Source organism: Sus scrofa, chromosome 1 (assembly GCF_000003025.6).
Source record: "Sus scrofa isolate TJ Tabasco breed Duroc chromosome 1, Sscrofa11.1, whole genome shotgun sequence".
NCBI classification, from domain to species: Eukaryota; Metazoa; Chordata; class Mammalia; order Artiodactyla; family Suidae; genus Sus; species Sus scrofa.
Genome location: NC_010443.5, coordinates 265,765,662 through 265,790,786, shown reverse-complemented (window position 1 = coordinate 265,790,786; position 25,125 = coordinate 265,765,662). Strand labels below are relative to the sequence as shown.

The 25,125-nt window shown below is 40.6% G+C and overlaps 1 protein-coding gene across 2 annotated transcripts in view; it reads left to right on the top strand.

The window, feature by feature from the left end:
• SCAI (suppressor of cancer cell invasion) overlaps positions 1–25,125 on the top strand; it is a 156,456-nt gene that overhangs the window by 76,313 nt on the left and 55,018 nt on the right. For both annotated transcript variants that reach the window (XM_021068616.1, XM_003122166.6), the window contains exons 4-6: positions 19,030–19,125; positions 19,978–20,064; positions 21,525–21,623. In XM_021068616.1, the coding sequence (XP_020924275.1) occupies positions 19,030–19,125; positions 19,978–20,064; positions 21,525–21,623 (282 nt within the window). The remainder of the gene's footprint in view (positions 1–19,029; positions 19,126–19,977; positions 20,065–21,524; positions 21,624–25,125) is intronic.

Below are 25,125 nucleotides of genomic sequence, written 5' to 3'. Positions count from 1 at the left end.
GAAAATAAAACTAACAGCCCCTGTCCTCAAATAATCTGTGAGGAATTTATAAAAATACAAACCCAGGGCCATAGTCTACTCACTTCTAGCCTCAGATTTACCATATCGGTTAAGCAAATTTCCCACGTATCTCCATGTGCGTGTTTATTTAGGCAAATAAAAAAGTTAAAGGGATGGTAAATTTAAAGAGTTGGAAAGCCAGGCACGTGGGCTGGTCCCTATCCTCCTGGTGCATGTTTCTATGTTTGGCCATGACTGGGGCTGGAGACTGAGGACCCATCAAATTTTTGTCTTTTTTTTTTTTTTTTTTGCCTTTTCTAGGGCCACTCCCGCGACTAGGTTCCCAGGCTAGGGGTCTAATTGGAGCTGTAGCCGCTGGCCTACGCCACAGCCACAGCACCGTGGGATCCAAGCCAAGTCTGCAACCTATACCACAGCTCACGGCAACGCAGGATCCTCAACCCACTGAGCAAAGCCAGGGATCGAACCCACAACCTCATGGTTCCTAGTCGGATTCGTTAACCACTGAGCCACGAGGGTGGTTTTGTTTGTTTGTTTTGTTTGGTTTTTTTTTTGAGAATAGCCCTGGGCAAGGCATAACTGCTGGGAAGGGAATGGGTTCCTCCCTCCCCAAGCTGCCTTCTGGCCCATGTTGGACCTTCCAGATTTCACCACAGGCCACCGTCAGGCAGCAGGAGCACATGGAGAAATCTTTGCCATCATCTTTGGTCAATATCACACCTTTTGTGCATGGCTGAAGAGTTCCCTTTTTCTCTTCCTCACTGCCACCATAAAGAAGAGACATCCAGGAGTTCCTGTTGTGGCTCAGAGGTAACGAACCTGGCTAGTATCCATGAAGACATGGGTTCAAGCCCTGGCCTGGCTCAGTGCATTAAGGATCCAGCATTGCTGCGGCTGTGACTTGGGCCGGCAGCTGCAGTTCCAATGTGACCCCTAGCCTGGGAACCTCCATATGCCATGAGTGCAGCCCTAAAATAAAACAAAAAGCATGTTTGCATGAAAATCCCTACCTTACCCTCTGGCATTTGGTTCCCCAACTTTATTCTCAACCCATAAAACATTAACATGGTTATAATAACTCTGACCTCCTTTGTCTATGTAGTAACATGTATCATTACTGTATTCCTTTTATTGCCTTTGTACAGGTTAATATACCATTGTACAGATTTACCACATGTTAGTTATCCAGTCATGAGTTGGTGGACATTTAAATTATTTTGTAGGTTTTGGCTGTTTTGAGTAATACCACTATGGACAATTCATGTACAGGGTTTTGTGTGGACATGCAATTTTGGTTCTCTTGGGTATCTATCTATGAGTGAAATTGCTTGCTCATATAGTTCTCTAAGTTTAACCTTTGGAGGAACTTGCAGACTTTTTCAAGGAGGCTCTATTCCCAGCAGTGTAAGCGTTCCAGTTTCTCCACATCCTCACCCACACTTGTTATTGTCTTTTTGATGACAGTCATCCTAGTGTGTGGGAAGTGGGTTTGATTTGCATTTCCCTAATGACTCATGATGTTGAGCGTCTTTTTATGTGCTTATTGGCCATTTTTATGTCTTCTTTGAAGAAATCCTTTGATCATTTTTCAAATAGATTTATTTAGTGGTTTTGGGGTTTTTTTGCTTTTCAGGGCCACACCCAAAAGATTCGTTTCTGCTGTGCCACAATGAGAACTCCAGTTTTTTATTTTTGAGTTGTAGTCGTTTTCTATATATTCTGGATAAAAGTCCTCTGTAAGATGTAATGATTTGCAAATATGTTTTTTCCCATTCCATGGGTTATCTCTTCACTTTCTTGTTGGTGCCCTTTGAAGCCCAGAAACTTTTAACTTTGACAAAGTCCAACTTGTCGTTCTGCTTCATCATTTGTGTCATATCTAAGAAATCATTGGCTAAATTGAAGTCACCAAGATTTACTCCTATGTTTTCTTCTAAGAGTTTTGTGGTTTTAGTTCTTATATTTAGGTCTGTGAACCATTTTGTGTTAATTTTCAGCAAATGGTGAATTCTTAGGCATTTCTTTATCAGAAAAAAAGTTTTTTAAAATCGATTGTTGCATTTCTTTCATTTTTCCTTTTTTCTTGCTTGTTCCTTAATTCTCCTTCTTGTTTATACTTGTAATGCTTATATTGAATTTCTAATCTAAATCCTATAACCCTCTCTTCTCTTTTGATTTTGATCTCTATTTTTTTCTCAGCATTTTCAGAAAATCTTGTTTGTCCATCATATGCCCAACATGTTTCATCTCCTCATTTCATATCAACATTTTTTGTTATATTCCTTTTTCAAAAACTAGATACTCTGTATTTGACCCAAAATTTACTAGCATTTCTACCTGTGTATTTATTTTATTTTATTTTTTTTATTATTTTTTTTTTTTTTTTGTCTTTTTGTTGTTGTTGTTGTTGCTATTTCTTGGGCCGCTCCCGCGGCATATGGAGGTTCCCAGGCTAGGGGTCGAATCGGAGCTGTAGCCACCGGCCTACGCCAGAGCCACAGCAACGCGGGATCCGAGCCGAGTCTGCAACCTACACCACAGCTCACGGCAACGCCGGATCCTTAACCCACTGAGCAAGGGCAGGGACCGAACCCGCAACCTCATGGTTCCTAGTCGGATTCGTTAACCACTGCGCCACGACAGGAACTCCTCTACCTGTATATTTAAATAAGACAGACACGACAAATTTTGATGTGTTAGTGAATAGAAATGATTTTTTTTTTTTTTTTGGTCTTTTTGCCTTTTCTAGGGCCGCTCCTGTGGCATATGGAGGTTCCCAGGCTAGGGGTCGAATCAGAGCTGTAGCCACTGGCCTACGCCAGAGCCACAGCAATGCCGGATCCAAGTCGAGTCTGTGACCTACACCACAGCTCATGGCAACGTCGGATCCTTAACCCACTAAGCGAGGCCAGGGATTGAACCTGCAACCTCATGGTTCCCAGTCGGATTCCTTAACCACTGCGCCACGACGGGAACTCCTATTTCATCTTTTTTTTCCCCTTTTCTTAGGGCCACACCTGCTGCATGTGGAAGTTTCCAGGCAAGGGATCAGATCGGAGCTGCAGCTGCCAGACTATGCCACAGCAACACCAGATCCAAGCCGAATTTGTGACCTACACCACAGCTCACGGCAATGTTGTATCCTTAACCCACTAAGTGGGGCCGGGGATTGAACCTGCATCCTCATGGATACACTACTCAGGTTCGTTACCGCTGAGCCACAACGGGAACTCTTCACCTTCTCTTTGAAATGTTGTTTCGGTTGTGTAAATATATTTTATTAGTTTATTTTGATCTTTTTTGAAAGTGCCATTTAAACTATAACATAAATTTTATTTATTTTTAAACTAACTACAGAATAAAATTGTGTCCGTGGAAATAGTAGGAAACCCTGATACATGAAAAAATTGTGTGAGATCTAATTTTTATGACTGTTTATTCATTGTCAGAGAAATTTATTATAATTTGTTTAGGATACCTATTTCAGTTTATTCTTGAGCAACTAAAATTATATTGGATTCCGCCTACATTGTTGGTGGGAATGTAAATTGTTGCAGCCACTGTGAAGAACAGTGTGGAAGTTCCTTAAAAAATTAAAAATAGAGTTACCATATGATCCTGCAATCCCACTCCTGGGCATATATCCATAAAAGATGAAAACTCTAATTTGAAAAGATACATGCACCCCAATGTTCACAGCAGCACTGTTTACAAAAGCCAAGACATGGAAACAACCTAAGTGTCCATCATCAGATGAATGGATAAAGAAGATGTGGTAAACACACACACAAATGCAGACACACACACACACACACACACACACACACACACACACACAGGAGTATCACTTGTCTATAAAAAAGAATGAAATAATGACATTTGCAGCAACGTGGATGGACCCAGAGAATATCATACTAAGTGAATAAATCTGACAAAGACAAATTCATATGATATCAGTTATATGTGGAGTCTAAAAAAATGATAAAAATGAACTTGTTTACAAAACAAATAGACTCACAGACATAGAAAACAAACTTACAGTTACCAAAGGGGAAAAGTGGGGGAGGGATAAATTAGGAGTTTGGGATTAACAGACATATGATACTATATATAAAATACAGAAACAACAAGAACCTATAGAATATAGGTTATATGCAGTTCCCATCATGGCACAGTGGAAACAAATCCGATTAGGAACCATGAGGTTGTGGGTTTGATCCCTGGCCTCACTCCTTGTGGGTTAGGATCTGGTATTGCCGTGAGCTGTGGTGTAGGTCACAGACGTGGCCTGGATCTGGTGTTGCTGTGGCTGTGGCTGGTGGCTGTAGCTCCGATTAGACCCCTAGCCTAGGAACCTCCATATACCATGGGTTTGGCCCTAAATAGCAAAAAAAAACAAAAACAAAAAAGAATACAGGTGTAGCATATAGTATAGCATAGGGAACTATATATTCTGCATCTTATAACCTATAATGGACAATAATCTGAATATATATATTCTTTTACATATATGTATATGTATCACTTTGCTGTACACTTGAAACAAACTCAACATTGTAAATCAACTATACTTCAGTTTAAAAAAAAAAGAGTGGAGTTCCCATCGTGGTGCAGTGGTTAACGAATCCAACTAGGAACCATTAGGTTGTAGGTTCCATCCCTGCCCTTGCTCAGTGGGTTAACGATCCAGCGTTGGCATTGCCATGAGCTGTGGTGTAGGTTGCAGACGTGGCTCGGATCCCGAGTTGCTGCGGCTCTGGTGTAGGCCAGTGGCTACAGCTCCAATTAAACCCCTAGCCTGGGAACTTCCATATGCTGCAGGAAGCAGCCCTAGAAAAGGCAAAGACAAAAAAAAAAAAAAAGAGAGAGTTCCTGTTGTGGCTGAGCAGTAATGAACCCAACTAGTATCCATGAGGATGCAGGTTCCATCCTTGGCCTCACTCAGTGGATTAAAGGATCTGGCATTGCCTTGAGCTTCGGTGTAGTTTGCAGAACACTGCTCAGATCCCACATTGCTGTGGCTGTGGCGTAGGCTGGCAGCTGCAGCTCTGATTCCACCCCTAGCCTGGGAACTTCTATATGCTGCAGGTGCAGTCCTAAAAATGACAAAACAAAACTATATTGCTTTCAATAATTAATCCTTTTCATACAGCTCAAGAGCAAAAAAAACAATCAATCAAATTAGAAAATGGTCAGAGGATCTGAATAGATATTTTTCCAAAGAAGACATATAGATGGCCAGCAGGTTCAGGAAAAGGTACCAAACACCATTAATCATCAAGAAAAAGCAAATCAAAATCACGACAAGATATCACCTCATACTTGTTATAATTGCGATTATCAAAAACAAAAAAATTGCAGTTTGCACCGTGGCGCAGTGGGTTAAGAACCTGGTGTAGTGTCCGTGAGGATACAAGTTCATCGTTGGCCTTACTTAGTGTGTAAAGGATCTGGCATGTCTCAAGTGGTGGTGTAGGTCGCGGTTGCAGCTTGGATTGCATGTTGCTGTGGCGTAGGCCGGCATCAGGTACAGCCCAAAAAAGAAAAAGAAAAAGGGAAAAGGAAGGAACAAAACCACGTATTGGTGTGGATTTGGAGAAAAGGGAGCCCTTGTGCACTGTTGGTGGGAAGATGAATTGGTGCAGCCACTACAGAAAACGGTACGGAGGTTCCTTAAAAAGTTAAAACTATCATAGAATCAAGCAATTCTACCTCTGGGCATTTATGCAAAAAAATCAAAGCACTAACTTGAAAAGATATATACGTCTTCGCGTTCATTGAAGCATTATTTACAATAATCAAGATGTAGAAGTAGGAGTTCCTGTCATGGCACAGTGGAAACAATTCTGACTAGGAACCATGAGGTTGCAGATTTGAACCCTGGCCTTGCCCAGTGGGTTAAGGATTCGGCATTGCCATGAGCTGTGGTGTAGGTCGCAGACACGGCTCAGATCCTGCATTGCTTCGGCTGTGGCGCGGGCCGGCAGCTACAGCTCCTATTAGACCGATAGCCTGGGAACCTCCATATGCCACGGCTGCGACCCTAAACAGACAAAAAAAAAAAAAGAAGAAGAAGATGTAGACGTAAAGTAAGTGTCCATTGAATGGATAAAGAAATTGTAGAGTGTGTGTGTGTGTGTGTGTGTGTGTGTGTGTGTGTAATGGAATATTCTTCAGGCATTAAAAAAAAGGGAATCTTGACATTTATGACAACCTGGATAGACCTTACGGGCATATTGCTTAAGTGAAATGAGTCACGCAGAGAAAGACAAATAACATATGATGTAACTTTATATAGAATCTAAAAAGAACACACACAAAACCCCCCAAAAACCAGACAAAAGAAGCAACCAAGCTCATGCGTACAGAGAACAGATTGGTGGCTGCCTGAGGCAGGAGATGGGGTGGGTGGGTGCCGTGGTGAAGAGGGTTAAAAAAGTACGAACTTCCAGCTGCCACAGAACTGTGTCATGGGGATGTAATGTAAAGTGTGACTATAGCTAATAATACTACATTGTTTATTTGAAAGTTGGTAAAAACAAAAAAAATAGGTCTTAAATTTTTTCATCACAGAAAAAATTTTTGTAGCTGTATATGGTGGTGGATGTTATTATCGTGACTTATGCTGATCTTTTCACAATATATACAAATATCGAATCATGAGGTGTACACCTTATACTAACACAACGTTGTATGTCAATTATATCTCAATTTTTAAAAAGAATTAGGAGTTCCCTTCGTGGCTCAGAAGTTAACGAACCCAACTAGCATCCATGAGGGCGCGAGTTTGATCCCTGGCCTTGCTCAGTGGGTTAAGGATCCAGTGTTTTCGTGAGCTGTGGTGTAGGCCACAGACGCAGCTTGGATCCTGAGTTGCTGTGGCTGTGGTGTAGGCCAGAAGCTGCAGCTCTGATTCGACCCCTAGCCTGGAAACTTCCATGTGCCATGGGTGCACCCCTCCCCCAAAAAAGAATTAATCCTTTTGACTCTTGTTCTCTGAAGTGTTCAGTAGATAAAATCACAAGTCCTACCAACTTGAACCTTCTCTTCTTTCTTTAGGTCAGTAATTCTGTCAGTATGTTTGTGTAACTTGCAGATATCATAAACCACTACCTAAAGAGCTGTATTTTCTGGAGTTCCCGTCGTGGCACAGTGGTTAAGGAATCCGACTAGGAACCATGAGGTTGCAGGTTCAATCCCTGGCCTTGCTCAGTGGGTTAAGGATCCGGTGTTGCCGTGAGCTGTGGTGTAGGTTGCAGACTCGGCTCGGATAGCACGTTGCTGTGTCGCTGGTGTAGGCCGGGTGGCTACAGCTCTGATTCGACCCCTAGCCTGGGAGCTCCATGTGCTGCGGGAGTGGCTCAAGAAAAGGCAAAAAGACAAAAAAAAAAAAAAAAAAAGCTGTATTTTCTATACCGATTTATTGATTGTCTCCCACCTGTGGATTAGTACCTTCCTAAAGTGCTATCTTAAAATTTGGCAACACTGAAAATGATACATTTTGACCTAAAGAAGTAAGTAAGCAAATCGACTAGGGATTTATTTTCAGTGTTTTGTGTGAAGGAGCCCCTTCATGTTAAACAAGCCTTAATTATTTCTACAAAAGCTTTATCTGTGGTGAGTGAAGTGTATATATTCTCTGAATGCTTTTGGGTTTTTGAGAGAGATGTGGCTGCACAAATTTGTGCTTTACTGAGAGATTAATATTTTGACTCTTCCTTTTTATTTTCCCTTTTAAAGAAAATCTGTTTCACAATTTTCCTTATGGTGCAGCAGATTTAGGATCCAGTGTTGTCACTGCAGCAGCTCAGGTTGCTGCTGTGGTGTGGGTTTGATCCCTGGCCCGGGAACTTCCATATGCTTCAGACGTGGCCAAACGAAGAAAAAAACCCCAAAACTCTGTTACACACATACGCAGATACATACACACACACAGAATAATGTAGAAGTGGTAAAAAGATTTCGGTCGAGATATAAATAAACGGGTTGCCCACGATGCGTGGTAAAATTTAAAAAAGCAAATTGCGACCATAGTTTGTTTTCCATGATCTTGTTTTTTTCAGGAATTCTCTATTAAATTTATATTCTCTATATCATATTAGCTTTTCGTGGGGACCCTTTGTCTTAGGGCCCAGTTTGGTCTCTTTCTTCCGGGGGGCTGATTTTCTCCTAGTGGCTGGTGCATGTGAGTGTATCTTCTGTGCTTGTTTCTGTCAGTGCACATTCAGTGGGCCTCAGCCGGAGAGCGCTTGGAAGGAAGGTCTCTGCTGATCCGTGTCAGAGTTGCCCGGGGTGCTGGGTGGAGGGCGTGGGGCCTTCTTCCCCACTTTGCTCTCCGGTTCCCTCTCCACAGACTGTGGGAGTTAAACACCTCTCTGCTTTCAAGCATTGATGTAGTTTTTGTGTATTTCTTCTGAAACCGAGAAGATTTCTTTGGGAATAATTGAAGGTTTTTTTTTTTGGTTGTCCCCCCCCCGTTTATATTTGTGTTGGTCTGAATAGAAAACAGGGTCACATTACTTGTAGAGAACAAGAAGTATATTGATAGTGCTTCTGGACCAGCTTTGGAACTTGGGGAAGAGGTGGCGTGGGGGTGCGGCTGGAATAGCATCGGCTTTTAATATTGGGCCCTTGGTTCTGAGCATTTCTTCACTGTTCAAGTGCTTATCTATTGGCTAGCTTCTCTTTGTGTTTTCTCTTGAGTTCACAAACTGATTATTAAATTATGGCAGTGTAATATACTTGCAGAAGAGTACATTTAAGTGTATTTTTTTGCAGATTGAACACATCCAGGGGACTTGGACAAAGAAATAGAACATACCCACTGTGGCACAGTGGGTTAAGAATTTGATTGCAGCAGCTCGGGTTGCTGCAGAGGTGTGGGTTCATGGTTCACTGCAGGGGCACGGATTGCAGCTGTGCCTCAGATTCAGTCTCTGGCCCAAGAACTTTCATATGCCGTGGGTGTGGCCATTAAAAAAAAGAAAAACACACAGCACCACAGCAGCTCCCTTGTGTTCTCTCACTTGGACTTTTTAAAGGTTTATGAGCAGAGTGAAAAGATGCATTTAGTGCATGAAAGGCTAGAGTATCTATATAGTGTCCTACATGGGTATAGTAAACTTTATCTTTTTTCTTGAAGGTGTGTCTTTTTGCCTTATCCATGTTAAGCCATTCATCCTGTTATCAGAGCCTTTTCATTTTCGCAGTCATGAATATCATAATGGAGTATTTTTCTTGACTGAAAATATTTTCTTATAGGAGTTCTCATTGTGGCTCAGCGGGTAACGAACCTGACTAGTAACGAACCTGACTAGTATTCATGAGGATGCGGGTTCAATCCCTGGCCTCACTCAGGGCTTAAGGCTCCCGTGTTGCTGTGAGCTGTGGTGTAGGTCATGGACGTGGCTTGGATCCTATGTGGCATAGGCTGGCAGCTGCAGCTTCGATTTGACCCCTAGCCTGGGAACTTCCATATGCCTCAGGTTCGGCCCTAAAAAGAAAAAAAAGCAAAGCAAAGACCTTCTTATAATATGTGCATAATAAATAAACTCTCCTTTCCATTCACTGTGTAAGAAAACAAAGTCTAGAGAGTGAGATGGATGAAATGAATGGTCTTTTGCTTATGATAGCTCTTGCATATCATTACAGTAGTAATGAAGTAAGAATGATGTTAGAAATAGCTTTGAATAACACCAGAAAATGATCAAAAGCCTCAGTGCTTGCAGGGTTCTTGTTACCATGGTGACTAAGACTGTCAAAGCAGAATGGAATACTTGGAGGGATTATATAAGGCAGCATCTTGAGATGTGTTTTTGAGATATGCAGCTGGGTCTACCAGTAATATCTATGACTTTTTAAAAGCAGAGGCCCCCAAATCACTAATTATATAACGCCAGAGCAGCAAATACACAAAGCCAAAGTAAGTGTTGGAGGTGTATACACACACACACCCCAAAGTGAAATGTAATAATCTTAAATTAAAATAGTGACAGAAAATTTTATTCAACATGCTCCTTATATTTCAAAATAAAGAAGAAATCGCCAGGAAGTTGCCTTGTGGTGTAGCAGGTTGAGGATCCAACATTGCTACAGCTGTGACGCAGGTTCAGCCTCTGGCCCAGGAACTTTCACTTGCCATGAGTGCAGGAAAAAAAAAAAAAAAAAATGTAACTTAAAAAAAGAAATCATTTACAATACTTTCTTTAACAGCTTATTTTTAGGATGCCCTTGTTTCTGAATGGGAAAGGATAACTGAAAAATTGATAGTTTTTTCCCACCATCCTCTTTCTTCCCTCCCTTGCTCTCTCCTTCCTCTCTCTTCCCTCTCTTTTTCTTCCCTTTTCTCTTCCTTTTCCTCCTTCAAAAAATTAATACTTTCCCAGAGGCAAAGTTCTGCAGACAGATAATAGTAAAGTGTGTATTATTTCAGAGATAATGAGACTGATGTGCTGCCAGCTGCACTAAGAGGGCTGATGATTTCAGAGATAATGCCCTAAACTATTTGTACAAGCTTGCAATAATCTGCTTTTGTTTTATATGGCTTACCACTGAAAACAGTGGCACTTGCAGTTGGGGTAGACTGCCACCAGGGTGCAGTAGATGTCTTGATCGCATGATCTAGAGAAGCATTGACTGATAAAAATGTAATGTGAGCCACAAATGTGATTTAAAATTTTTCTAGGAGGAGTTCCCGTCGTGGCCCAGGGAAACAAATCTGACTAGAAACGGTGAGGTTTCAAGTTCGATCCCTGACCTTGCTCAGTGGGTTAAGGATCTGGCGTTGCTTGTGAGTTGTAGTATAGGTCACAGACGTGGCTTGGATAGTGCATTGTTGTGGCTGTGATGTAGGCCAGCAGGTCTGATTCAACGCCTCCATGTGCTTCGGGTGTTGCCCTAAAAAGACAAAAAAAAAAAAAAAAAAAAAGAAAAGAAAAATTTCTAGTAGCCAGATTGTAAAAATTTTTAAAAGTGATTAATTTTAACACTATATTTTATTTGATCCAGTATATCCAAACTATTTTTTTCTTTTCCAAAATATTTTCTTTTGAGAGTTCCCCTATAGTGTTGTGGGTTAAGGATCTGGCATTGCTGCAGCTGCGATGCAAGTTGAAACTGCAGTGCAGGTTCAATCCCTGGCTTTGAGAACTTCCACATGCCATGGGTACAGCCAAAAAAATTTTTTTTCTTAGAACATGTAATGAATAAAAAGACAATTTAACGAGATCCTTCATATTATTTTTGTGCTGTTTTTGAAGTACACTGAATATTTTACACTTTCACACATTTCAGTTCAAATTAGACACATTTAAATTACTCAGTAGCCACACGTGGCTATTGGCTCAAGCAAAATTCCTCCCACTTCAGCTTCTGTTCTCAAAATGGAGCACTGTGCTCTGAGGTGAATATACACTGGCTGCTTTGGAGTGCCAGTCTTCACAGGCCAGCCTATGTCCCCATTGTTTTTTCTTTCCCTTTTTCTGGGCTTGCACCAGAGGTATGCTGAAGTTCCTGGGCCAGGGATTGAACCTGCACCACAACTGTAATCAGAGCCACAGCAATAACTAAGCCAGGTCCCTAACCCACTGAGCCACAAGGGAACTCCCCCCATAGTTTCTTTTTTCTCTTCCTGTCTAGATGCTGATGGCTTTTGGACTGTTGGTGATGTGTTCCTGCCCACCTATGTTTTGGGATTTGAAGCTTAACTTTTCAGTTACTATATTAGTTTGCTAGGACTGTCATAACAAAATACCTCAGACTGGGTGGCTTAAACAACAGAAATTTTTTGTCTCACAGTCTGGAGCCTGGTTGTCCAAGGTCAGCATGTTGGTGGGGTTGGTTCATTGTGAGACCTCTCTCCTTGGCTTGCAAATGGCTGTTTTCTTGCTATGTCCTAGTGTGGTCATCCCTTTGAGCGTGTGTGTCCTAGGTTCCTCCTGCTTGTAAGGACACGAGTCTGAGTTTTTGACTTATTGGAGGTCAACAGCTTCCCAAGAGTGAGCTCCCAGAAAGGGACCTTATTAATGTGGAATCAAAATCTAGGTTGTGTTTCCCTGTAATAGAGAGGAGATAGCTTTGGATTACAGGGTAGAAGGATTGTGAGTTTCAGTCATAGCTCAAGGATTTACTGGCCATGAGTTCTCAGGCAGCTCACTGAAACTCTCTGGTCCTCTTTTGTGTGTGTGTTTGTGTCTCTGTGTGTGTTTACACGTGCACATTACTGTGCTGGAGAAGCCAAGCATTTCAGGACAACCAGACTAAGGAAAGAGAAGCCGGTGAAGAAACTTAGAAAGAGCAGTTACAAGATGATGAGGAAGGGGTGAGCCATGTCATGCCATAGGGAGGACCGAGAGGAAGATGGAATAGTGTCTCTTGAACTTGGGTTTTAGGTGTGGGTAGACATCAGTGATCTCAGCTAATTCAGTTTAGTAAAGACGCTTGATTTGTAGAAACCTGGAAGAAAATTTCCCAAGTTTCGACCTCTCAAAGTTACATTTGAAACATCTTTGAGAAGTAGGTTTAATCAGTTTCCCAACTTTTGTTTAGATAGAGTTGAGAATTTTAAAAAAAAAGTGAGATTAGTGTCATACTTTCAACTTCCTCTAAAGAATATGAGCAGCCATTTTATAACATTGGTGTCTTTGGACAATATGAAATATAGGGTCATTTAGCTTATGGGATAATTCACACAGCCCCATTTAACTTAATTCCATGGACCATTAATTTCCCATCTCTACTGACACTAATAAAGACCACATGATATATTCAGAGTTTAAAACCAGAGTCAAGCTCTGAATAGTAGAAGAATTTATCTGAAACTCTTTATAAAGTACCTTAGTTTATTTTAGACTCTAATCATATTAGAGTGATTTGTACTTTAGATTCTATGGTATGTTTAATTAGAAAATGGGTGATCATGGAACTTAGCCTTTAGGAAGTTAAAAAAAAAACCTTAAACCCTATAATTGATAAAGAAATTGGCTGTCTCTATAGCTAAGTCTTTAGACTGGAGTGATAGATGCTCTAAATTGTTTTAACGACAGTAACCATTGTGTACAGCTATAAATCAGAAAATACATATTACAACTTATGTCTGGAGCCTTATTCTAACCTTTGGAGATCACTTTTTATGTGCTTTTAGCCCTCATAGAAAATTCCCTCACCCTAAAACTCTCTTTCCACCAAACACTTGAAATTATGGAGTCATGAAATAGAACACTGAGTTCTCATTCTGTTTTCTCCTTTAACAAGATGTATTATTGAGGTTTATTCCATGTGTCCGTTTTGGAAATGCGAAGGAACTTGTAGGCAAATGCTTACTTGAGAATTTGCATTGAGACTTATATAGTGAAGAAGCTCACAAGTTGTCAGTTCTCATGAAGTTGATGTTGCTGCCTAATGCTTTTATATAAATTAGTCTTCCTAGCAGGAGCTCTTTGATAAGAGTCTTAAAGATTCTAGCAACAACTTCAATTTAAAAATGACTGATTAGCTCTTCCTAACGCAACAGCTCACTAGAGATCCATGGAGACATAAAAAAGATAAAAACTTGCAGTCAATGTGGAAACTAGTATCTATAGTTAACTTCTGTAATGGGAAATGAGTATCTGCTTATCATAAGGATAATGGAAATAGATTTAAACTGGAATTTCTAGCTCATTCTTGTAAGGTAGTGTCTGAAAATTCTGAGGAGGAAAACCTTTCGGTTTTTTGCTCATTGTCTTAATGTCTAGTACAGAAACGCCAATCTTCTTTTACTCATTAATTCCACTTATAGGAATGTGCTTTCTACTAGATCACATAACCTTTCAAGATGTTTATTGTAGCATTTAAAAAAATTGTATTTATTGACTTTTTGGCTGTGCCTGCAGCATATGTAAGTTCCCAGACCATGGATCGAACCCAAGCCACAGCAGTGAGATGAGCCACTGGAGTGACAATGCTGGATCCTTAACTGCTAAGCCACATGGAAGCTCCTATGTATTATTTTTATGACAGGGAAACACTGGAAGCAATATAAATGTCCATCAGGAGGGGCTTGGTTAAGTAAATTGGTTCGTTTTATGCTATCTCATACAGAGTAAGCATTGCCATAATTCTATATACATTAAAGAAACATGATATATTATTCAATTAAAAAGGCATGTTGGAGTTCCCGTCGTGGCGCAATGGTTAACGAATCCGACTAGGAACCATGAGGTTGCGGGTTCGGTCCCTGCCCTTGCTCAGTGGGTTAACGATCCAGCGTTACCGTGAGCTGTGGTGTAGGTTGCAGACGCGGCTCGGATCCCGCGTTGCTGTGGCTGTGGCGTAGGCTGGTGGCTACAGCTCCGATTCGACCCCTAGCCTGGGAACCTCCATATGCCACGGGAGCGGCCCAAGAAATAGCAACAACAACAACAACAACAAAAGACAAAAAGACAAAAAAAAAAAAAAAAGGCATGTTATAGAACATTATATAGTTTGATCCTGTTAATGTAAAATAATAGAAAAATTTACATATATATTTAAGTGTGCATAGAACAGCCATTTTTAATGGTGGTTTTTTCTGGGGACTAGAAGAGATAAGCAGTAGGGTATTTTTTATTTTTTGTTTTATATGCCATATACTATTTTTGTTTTCTAAGAGACATTATTTTCAGAGTTGAAAAAGAAAGAAAAACGTAAGATCTCTGTGATAGATTGTTTGTAAAAGTCATTCCCTTCCCCATATCCATGTCTATGAGATTTGCTTTGGCTGATGGGACAGTACAAACACGATGCAAAGATTTGAAAACAAAAATGCACAATAGAGCTGCCCTCTCTTTTGCTGCTCTTGGGATCCTTTCATCCAACCTCTTGTAAACAGACCCAGGCTAGCCTGTTGGATGATGAGAAACACGTGACCTAGCACCTTAGCCACCCACTGTTAGCTGTCCACATGTGCATGAGTGAGGTCTGGCTGAGGCTTGTGCTGTAGTTTTATTAGCTTAGAATTGCCTTTCTTTCTTTTATATATCTAATCTCTCTTTCTCACTCTGATGATCTTTCTCTGTTGCCAATTTAAATCTTTCTCTTCATGCAGCTTTTCCTGACTCCTCAAGCCCCACAAATGTGTCTCTTTTCTACACTCTTCTATTACTTTGACTCAGTACCATATAATCCAGTATTTATGTCCTTTTTTCTCTTTTTCTGTATATGTGTTTGTCTTTTCTAACAAAATAATAAGCTCCTCGATTGTAGAGATCATATTACACATGACTTTCTCTGGCCGTCATAATAACTAGTACTTGATAGAATTCTGTATGTAGTAACCAGGCTTTCTCCTTGCATCCAGTGTCTTCACAATACCCCTTTCCTAACTGTAGTGCAAGTGTCACCAATAACAAGATACCCTACTGGTGCAATAGAAACTGCATTTGTTTCTGTTCTGTAGATATCTCATTTCTATGAAATCAGTATGTCCTTCACTAAGTAAATAACAAGTTTGTGTGTGATCTCTTCCTGCCAATTAAAAACATGTATGTGTATTATGTACAGTGCTGCATATATATATGCATACATACATATATATTTGAAAATGTTAATGATATAATGAGTGGAAATTTTTTACATTATGAAATAAGGCAAATACCATGCCAGTGGGTATATAGAAAATCTGGAATGATATTCATTTCTCCCTCCAAAATGACGAAACAACATAAAAAATACATCAAATTTCTATAGATATGTAAAGTTTACCAAGAACATTCCGCTTTTTTGGTTATATGAAGTAAAGAAAGAATTTCTTTTCTTCTTGAATGTTAAACTTAGGTTAAATGAGAGAAGTTACATTTAAAAGTCTTTCCTTTTGCTGCTAAACATTTGAGTATTTTCTTTATTTTGTATTTTGGTAGATATTTGGATAATACGGATCATTCTGAAATAGAGACTGCACTGCTTAATTGATGGCATTGATCATAGGGGTATTGATTGATTTAGACAGAGGTAGTAACACAGAGATAAACGATGATGGAAAGGAGTAGGGAGACCACAGCAAAAACACTGCATTTTATCTGACAGCCCCAAGAAGAAGCATTTGGCCCTTATCTGTGAAGCTGGTGATAATACATCAGAATCCGTTGTCCTATTCTCTGCTCTTGTATATGTTTGAAACTTTCCACCATAAAATTTTTTTAAAGAAACAACTTTAAAGGTACTTTTCACAAAAGCAATAAAAATTAAAATGTCAGCAGTAATGTGAACCAAGAAATATTAGATCTTTACGGAAAAGATTGTAAAGTTTATGTAGTGACGATACTTTCAACATAAATGGAAAGAGATGCTATTGACACTACAAATTACTTTAAAAAGTCAGTTCCCCAAATGGATCTCTAGATTTATTTAGTTCCCGTTAGACCTTTTTTTTCCCCCCCTTTGCTAGAACTTTGATAAGCTGATTTTAAAATTTGTATGCAAGTACAAGGAACCAGAAAAGCAAAGGCACTCCTGAAAAAGAAGAAACATGCCCGACTTACTATAGTAATTAACAAAAAATGCTAATGAAGAAATAGAAAAACACACCAGTGGAATAGAATCAAGTCGTGAGACACAAACCTAAAGAAAAACTGGTGACTGCTGTTCTGGTTCTAGCATATTTGTCAAAAGGATATATAATTTAAAAAATTGTTCATATAGGATTTGTAATACATATCTGAAACTCAGCTTTGGTTATATTAAAGAGTTAAATTGGAATGGCAAAACTTTAAGTCTTTTAAAAGACTGTATTTAATGAGGTCCTGCTGTATAGCACAGGAAGCTATATCCAATCACTTGTGCTAGAACAGAATGAAAGGTACTATGAGCAAAAGAGTGTATACATATGTATGACGGGGTCACGTTGCTGTACAGCAGAAATTGGCAGACCAATGTAAATCAACAATAAAAAAGTTAAAAAGACATATCGATGAATTTCTTTTAAAAGAAAAATCACTAGACACTAAAGGTGAAGATTGGTAAATTTGATAACTGCTTATTTTAAAAAATCATCAATAAAATGAGAAGTCATGTCATAGACTGAGAATTGCAGAGGTTTTGCCCTGGGGATGAGACTGTCTTAAGTGGCAGTGATAGCTTGCCTTTCTCAATTGTGTCTCGTACACTTTTGTATTAGGGATTGTTGTGTATCTTTCAATCTTGAGAGTTCTGGAATTTGTGGAATTTTCTCTTTTCCTTTTCAACCCTGCTTGCAGCTAGTTTTTTTCTGAGTTCATCTCTTTCTCGTGTTTTGTGACGTGCAGCTAACAGCGTACAATTTCTTGGCTTCTTTGTATAAATCTACAGATTTATTAGTCAAATTATCTACTTTCCAAATTATTGCAGGCAAATGCTTTTTTTTTTGGCTGCTGGCCTGTACCACAGCCACAGCACTGCCGGATCTGAGTCACTTCTGTGACCTACACCACACCTCATGGCAATGCCAGATCCTTAACCCACTGAGTGAGGCTAGGGGTCGAACCCTGCTCCTCACGGATACTAGTCGATTTGTTACCACTGCGCCACGACTGGAACTCCACATTTTTGCCACTGTATTATGTTAGCCTTTTGTACCAGTTACTTGCTGCTCAGTCCCAGTGGCAGTGTCATATATGTATTTCTTACGGCAATAACCCAGTCCTGGTACCAGTTTCTGTACTGGTCTCTCCTAAATAATGCTGCTGTAACAACTCCAAAATTTTAGTACCTTACTACGATAGAGATTTATTTCCAGCTCCCATGTTAGCCACAAAGTTATATGCAGTTCTTTTTTTTTTTTTTTTTTTTTTTTTTTAATACACTCGCAGCATATCGAAGTTGCCAGGCTAGGGCCCAGGCTAGGGATCAAATCAGAGCTGCAGCCACTGTCCTACACCAAAGCCACATCAATGCCAGATCTGAGCTGCCTCTGCAACCTATACCACAGCTCACGGTAACCCTGGATCCTTATCGCACTGGGCAAGGCCAGGGATCCAAAGTCCTCATGGATACCAGTCGGGTTAGTTATCACTGAGCCACCACGGGAATTCCCTATCTGCAGTTCTGCGGCTCCATTAAATGTGTCTTACTCTGTGTTCCAGGCTGAGGAGCAGCCAGCCCTATCTTGGTCTTAGGAGAGGGAAGAGTGAAAATGCTGAGCCAAGAGTTCCCAATGTAGCGCAGTGGAAACAAATCTGACAAGGAACCATGAGGTTGTGGGCTCAATCCCTGGCCTCGCACAGTGGGTTAAGGATCTGGTGTTGTCGTAAGCTGTGGTGTAGGTTGCAGACGCGGCTTGGATCTGGCATCACTGTGGCTGTGGTGTAGGCCAGCAGCTGTAGCTCCGATTCGACCCCTAGCCTGGGACCCTCCATATGTCACAGGTGTGGCCCTAAAAAAGCAAAAAAGAAAAAAAAAAATGCTGAGCCTTGTAATACCTCTTAAATCTTCTCAGGCATGTTGCAGATCACTTACAATTACATTTCATTGGCCAAAGTAAGTTATGTGGCCAGGCCCAGTGTGTGTATGGTAGGGAAGTATTTATCTCTAAGGGAGGTACTGTGAGTCCCCAGGCCCAAGAATAAGGGTGTCTAGTTCTGTTTACAAGGAGGGGATAGAATATTTGAGAACAATGCCATCTGCACATCCATTTCTAGATCTATTCCCTAAAGCAGTGTTTTCCAAGTACAGAGTTCTTAGCTGATGACAAACATATGGAAGTTATCAGTATGTGAGTGAGTGTGAAGACGATCACCCAGGGAGAGGGGAGGCAGTGCTAGAGACCTCGTGGGAGAGGCATCTACAGAGGAGACTACTAATGAGCTGTCAGAAGTCGCAGAGAAGAACAGGAAAGACTGTGCCCTGGACCCCAGGAATAGAACTGTTTCTGCTCTAAAAACTGTGACTTAAAAAAAAAAAAAAAATAGGAAAGCCTGAATGCAAATGCTTTAAACATATCGTTTATATCATCCCAAGACGTAATTTCCAAATAGCATAAAAGATTCGAAATTAATATATGTTTATTTGTTGTTACAGAGATTTGCCACAATATGGGCAGAAGCAGTGGCAGTCCTATTTTGGAAGAACTTTTGATGTTTACACCAAACTCTGGAAGTTCCAGCAGCAGCATCGGTAAAGGATTTTTGTATTTTTGTAGTTAAGGGAGAGTAAGGGTCCACTTTGTATTAGTCACAGTTCTGACCTTTGTAGTGCCTTTTATCTCTTGGTGCATTTTAATGTATTCATCTTCATGACCCAAACGAAAATAAATGTATTTTTTCCTACTTAGTTAAGGTTTTAAAATGCAATGTTATCGGATTTTTAAAGACAATATCATATCTGAAATGATGCAGGTTAATTCTAACATAGGTAGACTGATTCATGGTTTCATTCTAAAATAGGTGTTGTTGGAGTTCCTGCTGTGGCTCAGTGGTTAACGAACCTGACTAGTATCCGTGAGGATGCAGGTTCCATCCCTGGCCCTGCTCAGTGGGTTAAGGATCCGGTGTTGCCGTGAGTTGTGGTATAGGTCACAGACATGGCTCAGATCCTGCATTGCTATGTCTGTGGCATAGGCCAATGGCCACAGCTCCAATTCAACCCCTAGCCTGGGAACCTCCATATGCCACGAGTGCAGCCCTAAAAAGACAAAAGACAAAAATAAATAAATAAATAAAATAAAATAGGTGTTGGGATTGGACAGAGCAATTTTGGGAGTGTTGCTTCTAATTTTCATCAGCACAGCTCAGGGAAGTTTCTTTTTATCTTGTTGTATTTCGGGTTACTTTAAATAGACATGTAATAAATGCGTTTTGAATTTAATTGAATGATTATGTTGAAATCTCATGAAAAATTCATGAAATCGAATTCGTGTATTCAAAATTTCCTGATAAATTGGGTGATATTTTACCCTACTAACAGATTTGGTTATTTTTGAAATTTATAGTCTTTTATTTCTATTTTCTTATCTCCTCTGTAAAACAGACAAGTCTTGGATAATCGGTACGGCTTGAAGCGGTGGCAAATAGGGGAAATTGCGTCTAAGATTGGGCAGCTATACTACCACTATTAGTAAGTGAACTGCAAATGGTAAAAATAAAGCATTGTCCTGATTTGTATGCGGAAGCATACATAGATACTTACTTGATAGGAGGGAAAACTAAGGAGTTACAATGAAATCCTAGTAGTTCAGATCATCCTGACCAACATGATTTGATCAAGATGATCAAAATGACCTTCAGGTTATAAAACGACCTTCCACAATCAAAGTGACATTAGTTGCTTCAAAGGCTCAGCTTCCAAACATTTCGTTTGGCCAGATTCATTTATAAACTCAAAGGAGTATGATCTTGGTTTTAAATAAAAGATGGGAGTTCCTGTCATGGCTCAGTGGAAACGAATCGGAGTAGCTTCCATTAGGACGCAGGTTCGATCCCTGGCCTTTCTCAGTGGGTTAAGAATCCAGTGTTGCTGTGAGCTGTGGTATAGGTCACAGATGCGGCTCAGATCTGGCATAGACCGCATATGTGGCTGTGGCATAGACCAGGGGCTACAGCTCTGATTTGACCCCTCGCCTGGGAACCTCCATATGCCATGGATACGGCTTTAAAAAACAAAACAAAAAAGATAAATACTACATGAATTTATGGTTCTTAAGGCCTCTACTTGAATCTTGATACTGTACAGAGACATATCATAATTTCTATGTTTGAATGAGTGGTTTTCAGGAGGATACTTTAAAATTCATCCTCATAGGATGTGTCTGAAAGGTGACGTGAAGTCAGTAAAGCAGTAACATCTACCTAGTCCCAATCATGAGTCAAGGAAAGAAGAGAACTCCTTTTAGGAATCTGAATCTCATTTTCATTAAGTGATATCAGGTATTTCATAAAAAGGCTTGGCCCATTTGTAATGTAATAGGCCAGAAAATTCCTTCCTCTTTCTGACTTTTGGCAGGCCATCCCGATTCCCATCATTAAAATCACTCTCCCGGGTGGAGTGTTTTCTTAAGAAGTCCCTTGTAAAACTAGAAATGTTACTGTACATCAACTATACTTCAGCTAAAAACACAGACAAACTAGAAATGTTAAGCAGAAAATCTAATTCTTTAGCATCCTCAGAAGATTAATACAGATTGTTGCATTTCTGAGTCCTCTAAGGAAAAAAACGAAAGAAATGAGCCAAGGGACAAATGACTCTGTATGGACTTGGGGAAGGTCATGAAAGGTCTGGTCCTGGGTGGAAGGATTTGACTGAATGCAATCCTACTTGGAGAATGAGAATGATTTGTCTCTGGGTGGCCATCAAAGACAACTTGGGAGAAGGGGGGAGGTATTATTTAAACGATCATTATTATTATTTTTACACACTCTTAAGGGTGGTATGATTGTTGCTTTGCTGATTCAGGTTTAGGATCGTCATCACCATCCCCTGGAGTAAAGGAACAGAGGAATAATTGTACAAGTATTTATCGTGGTTTTAAAGAGCTTGAGGCACTGTCAAATTTAAAGATTTTTTTTTTTTCCTCATAGCCTACGCACATCTGAGACCAGCTATCTGAATGAGGCTTTCTCCTTCTATTCTGCAATCAGACAGAGATCGTATTATTCTCAAGTCAATAAAGAAGACAGGTATGCACCTACTGTTTTTAGAAAGAGGAAGATAGAACACTTAGAATTTCTACTCTGTGTGGAAATTATGCAGAAAAGCACTTTTTTTGTTTGTTTGTTTGTTTTTGTTTTTGTCCGTGCCCCCCACTTGCAGAGGTTCCTGAGCCAGGGATTGAACCCTCACCACAGCTGATCCGAGCCACTGCAGTGACAACACTGGATCCTTAACCCACTGTGCCATGAAGGAACTTCAGAAGAGCACACGCTTGTTCATACCTTTTATTCATTTAATGGGCTTTACTGAGTGCCTGCTATATACTAGGCTTTTTCTTTTTTGTCTTTTTTAAGGCTGTACCAGCAGCGTATGGAAGTTCTCAGTTGGAGCTGCAGCTGCTGGTCTACGCCACAACCACAGCAACACCAGATCCGATTTGACCTACACCGCACCTTACAGCAACGCCAGATCCTTAACCCTCTGAGTGAGGCCAGGAATCAAACCTGCACCCTCATGGATACTAGTCAGGTTCTTAATCTGCTGAGCCACAATGGGAACTTCTATACTAGGCCTTCTGAAGCCTAGAGAGGTATGTTACCTAAATGCAATTGTGTTAGAGCTGTTGGAACAGATGTCACAATACCAGCATAGAGTCAGACAGCAAAAGAAGAGTGGATTTTTTTTTTTTTCTTCTTTAATGAGATATTAGGGTCACCTGAAGTTTCATGGAACAGAAACAGCTCCCAAAGTGGGGCTTAGCTAATAACCTTTATTTAGCCTGTGTCATCTTAATTCAATGCAGTCAGAAGCCTTTTGACCCCTGTCATGTAGAACTAAAGGAAAGTCTGTAATGCTGTTTTGAATTTTCTGGTACCATTTTGCAGACATATCATTTTTTTCCATTGTCAGAAAAAAAAAATGATGTAGAGGTCATTCATTCCTAATAGTAATCACTTGAGCACTTACTATGTATCTGGCAGCGTGGTCAGTGCTTGAGTGGGAGAAGAGAAAAGGAAAGATGCTGTGTAAGTGTACTCTTTTCCTATCAGACAGTTACCTTTTTGTGGGAATCCCAGGCATATTTGGTAGATTCCAGATAAGGATAAAATATTAAAGAAATCAAGGATCTGCTGGAAAATCTTTATTGCTAGCATTTCAAGAATTGTTGGGAGACAAAGTTCAGGCATAAAAGATCTGAGAGTTCCTGCTATGGCTCAGCAGGTTAAGAACCAGACTAGAATCCATGAGAGTACGAGTTTGATCCCTGGCCTCGCTCAGCGAGTTAAGGATTTGGCATTGCTGCAAGCTGCGGCATAGTCCACCAATGTGGCTCTGATCCGGTGTTGCTGTGGCTGTGATGTAGGCCAGCAGCTTCAGCTCTGATTTGGCCCCTAGCCCGGGAACTTTCATGTGCCTCAGGTGCAGCCCTAGAAAGAAAAGCGAAAGATCTGAATATTCTCTCTACTCCCAGCAACAGAACTCACCATTGTTACATAAGTGAAAAGATTATATTCTCTTAGCAATAAAAGAAAATGCAGTTTTGACCTGTTTTTCTAGAGAACACTTTGTGGTTGGCCATCATAAGCTTTCCAGCCCAAGTAGCAACATTTTGGGGAAAGTCCCACTTCTGTAAATTCCCTTCATTCCCTTGCAAATCTAGTTCAGACTTGTCTAGAGGACTTGGCTTGAAACAAGTGCATAAATGTTGAATTCTTCCTTTTACCCTGGAGTCTTTTTGTCATTGCCTCACTTCATTCTTCTATCAGAAGTTCCATCAGTTCCTTTTCCTTCAGGTTTTCTTACGGTTTGCTTCATATGTTTTCAATACAGACATTTTCCCTCCAATACCCCCCCCATTTTTGATATTCATGTTGTACAGTTTGTCTGAATTCTAGATGAGATAAATTATGTCTCTTTTAAAAATGTAAAAGGGCTGTGTAACATTTTAGGAGTATGAAAAATTCATAGAGTGTGTATGAAAAACACATACATAGAGAACTAGTTTAAGCAATAGCAAAATACCTTATATAATTCACTTTTCTGCATTCTCTAATTTGCCAAAGGGAAATTGGATTTAGGTCCCTTGGCTTAACACCCAACAATTTGATTTATTAGAATCATTTACTTTCTTTCTTTTTTGTTTTTTTGCCTCTTTAGGGCTGCACCCATGGCATATGGAAATTGTCAGGCTAGGGGTCAAACTGGAGCCACAGATGCCAGCCTAGGCCACAGCAATGCGGGATCCGAGCCGAGTTTTTGACTTGTACCACAGCCCAGGCAACACCAGATCCTCCACCCACGTAGCAGGGCCAGAGATGAAACCCGCATCCTCATGGATACTAGTCAGGTTTGTTACTTCTGAGCCACAACAGGAACCTCAAAATAATTTTCTATCTTAACAGCAAACACCACACAAAGGAATTGTTTTCCTGTGCTGCCTCCTAGAGCAGGGCAGATGAACAGAGGTAGGATTATTTGGAACTAGAATGACAAAATCTCTTGCCTTAGGCCACCAATTTAGAATCAAAGAACAATCCAGTATGTAAAATCTTGACCTCATTCCTTGCACTTTAGGAAGGATTTTTGTTGTTGGTAGGTTTTTTTGTTTCTTAGTTCACACAGGGCCAGGGGGCCAGTCAAGGTAGCACTTGGTGACAGCTACTAGAATCAACAGCTGGTAGATTAAAATGAAGTAAGAAAGTATTTTACAATTTCGCAGTTGCTTTAAGAGACAAAAATCTCTCCTCACAAGGTCAAGTTCTCTCTGCATTGTCTCACTACCTACGGATTGTGTCAAAGCCAGGAGGAGTGATATACTCCAGCAACTACCAGGGTGACTGCCTGTCACCAGACCCAGACAACTCTCACAATGTCTCAGTTCCAAGGGTCCATCCTGTCTAGTGGAGGAGACATTAGCACATAATCACTTGTCCTAAGAGCTGCAAAGCCAACAGTCATAAATGACTAGGGCTGAACCTAGCTCAGAATTAGATCCAGAGAAGGTGACGTTTCCAAGCACCCTGGCGGGGGAGAGGTGTTGCCATTAGTCACCTGGAAAAACACTTTCTCAGGCAACAGTATCGTCAGCATCTCACAAATAGTGGGCCTGGCAAGTTGGACAAAGCTGCAGTTCTTGAGTGCCCGAAGAACTCTGTCAAGAGAATCATGATGTCAGCTTCAGTGGTGACAGTACTGAAGTGGTTTTCTTGTTGTTGTCTTTTTAGGGCCACACCTGTGGCATATGGAGGTTCCCAGGCTAGAGGTCTAATTAGAGCTATAGCCTCTGGCCTATGCCACAGCCACAGCAACACGGTGTCTGAGCTGCATCTGCGACCTACACCACAGCTCACGGCAACGCCCATCCGTAACCCACTGAGTGAAGCCAGGGATCATGGATACCAGTCAGATGCGTTTCCGCTGAGCCACGATGGGAACTCCCTGAAGTTTTTTTTATGGTGGGAAATGTACATCTAAACGTGAAGACCTTGGCGTTCCCAATCGTGCTTGTGAGGAGGACTTGCTGTTGCC